The sequence below is a fragment of the Cryptomeria japonica genome, chromosome 10 (assembly GCF_030272615.1).
Source record: "Cryptomeria japonica chromosome 10, Sugi_1.0, whole genome shotgun sequence".
Taxonomy (NCBI): domain Eukaryota; kingdom Viridiplantae; phylum Streptophyta; class Pinopsida; order Cupressales; family Cupressaceae; genus Cryptomeria; species Cryptomeria japonica.
This window is the reverse complement of record NC_081414.1, coordinates 285,779,805-285,781,952: the sequence shown is the minus strand read 5'-3', so window position 1 is coordinate 285,781,952 and position 2,148 is coordinate 285,779,805. Positions and strand designations below refer to the sequence as shown.

At 44.0% G+C, this 2,148-nt stretch overlaps 1 protein-coding gene across 1 annotated transcript; it reads left to right on the top strand.

Moving 5' to 3' along the window:
* The first annotated feature begins 288 nt into the window (after window positions 1–288).
* LOC131055542 (UDP-glycosyltransferase 85A5-like) lies at window positions 289–1,805 on the top strand. The gene is made up of 2 exons (XM_057990008.2): window positions 289–796; window positions 874–1,805. Exons 1-2 carry the CDS (start codon window positions 289–291, stop codon window positions 1,803–1,805), a joined length of 1,440 nt encoding a protein of 479 aa, XP_057845991.1.
* Window positions 1,806–2,148: the final 343 nt, after the last annotated feature.

Here is a 2,148-nt window from a genome sequence, read left to right as displayed (position 1 = left end):
TTATCGTTTCCTCCCTCGGCTTGAACGTTATTTTCCCTCGGCTTGAACGTTATTTTCTTTTTTTAGTTTGTATCGATTGATGCTCACATGACGAGTAATTTAAACTGATGCCGGAGACATTTCGAGCTTATTGATAGTGACATAATAATAAGACAGCCATTCTTGTCAATATCATCTCACTAACAATAATATATGTGGGTCCGATTGCCGTCCTCTAACGATACATATGTACATCGTCCAATCTTAGAATTGTAAGAAAGACTTGGCGTTGAGAAGAGCAGAGTGAAGATGGAAAAGGGATTTGGTGGTGAAAAGCCTCATGCATTAGTTGTGCCATTTCCTCTACAAGGTCACATAAATCCCATGCTCTATTTCGCTCACAAGCTCGTCTCCCATGGATTTCTCGTAACATTCGTACATAGCGAGCACAACCAGTCGCGCATAAACGAAGCGAAGGAGAAAATGAAATTGGAAGATGCAGATAAAGATAATATAAGATTGGTGAGTGTAACCGATGCCCTTGCGCCGGAGGAATCTCGTTCAGACGTACCCAAACTACTGGACTCATTGCAAGACACGCTCGCTTCTTCCTTGCATAAACTCATTGAGGACATCAACAAAACCGAAGCGCATGGGATTACGTGCGCTGTTTTTGACCTCAGTCTTTATTATGTTCGGCATGTCGCCAAGAATTTGGATATTCCATATGTTCTGTTTTCTACGGTCTCTGTTGCCACTTGTGTCGTTGTCCAGGAATCCTCCACCTTGATCTCTTCCGGAATCGTGTCTCCCAATGGTAAGTAAGGTTTGATCTGTGGGTTTTCGATTGTTTCTCTGTTGCTCTCTATTAATGTTCCTTGCTTGAGGTTGCAGGAACTGCGACGGTGGATAAGATGATCAACGTTCTACCCTTTATGCCACCTCTACGTTCCACCAAGTTAGTGTGGATGTTTGGGAGCGAAGATCAGATCAAGATAAACATGGAGATGACTTTCGAAGCAGCGAATGCAATTCGGGAGGAGTTCGTTGTGTTCAACTCCTTTTACGATCTGGAAGCTCCCTCGATCAACGACTACCCTGGAAAGGACACAAAAATAAGCACAATTGGTCCTCTAATCTCCCCGGGAATTTTGGAGGGAGATTTAGGGCAGGGTGAGTTTGGCAGGCAGGGCAATTTGCGGGCTGAGGCGGTGGAGTGTTTGGCTTGGCTAGACAAGCAGCCCAGGCAGTCTGTCATCTACGTGTCCTTTGGGAGCTTGGCGATATTGAACGCGAAGCAGTTCCAAGAACTGGCTGCGGGGCTAGAGGCAACCGGCAGGCCGTTTCTGTGGGTCGTACGCTCGGATTTGATGGACGGCACGATAGGCGCGTTACCTCCCGGATTTGCTGAACGAGTAGGGGATCGCGGGTGCTTAGTTTCATGGGCTCCACAGCTCTCGGTTTTGTGTCATCCTTCCACTGTGTGTTTTATTACTCACTGTGGGTGGAATTCGACAATGGAGAGCGTGAGCACCGGCGTTCCCATGCTTTGTTGGCCCTCCTCCTTTGAGCAGTTCCTCAACTGTACTTACATTGTCAATGAGTGGAAAATTGGCTTGGAATTGATTCCAAATGGAGATGGATTAGTAGAAAAAGGGGAGATTTTGAATGCTGTGGAAAAGCTACTGGTCGGTGAGGAAGGTATCGACATAAAGAAAAGAGCGACATTTCTGAAGGAAAGGGCGAGGGAGTCTGTCAAGGCAGGCCACTCGTCATTGTTTAACTTTAATCTGGTAGTAGAGACGCTGCGAAGCAAGCGAATATAGAAATGTATTGCGGTACCTTACAATAATTTTGAATAAAAGATGAAGAATTTTATGTTTGGGATTATGAAATTAAGAATAAAGCTAAATTCAAATATCATAGATTTTGATACTTGTTATGAAGAAGATTTTGATACTTGTTATGAAGAAGTTTCCTTGACATTGAGACATTTTGTTTGTGATGGTTAGGGAAGAGGACCCACTAATTGTGCACCTTAATTTTGGGCTTCTCAAATCTTATGTGGAAATTTCAAATCACTCCCAATTTACAGCATCTTACTTGGCAAGTCTCGTAGTTATAACTAAGGTTTCAAGACCACATCATCAAATATGATGCCACATGAGC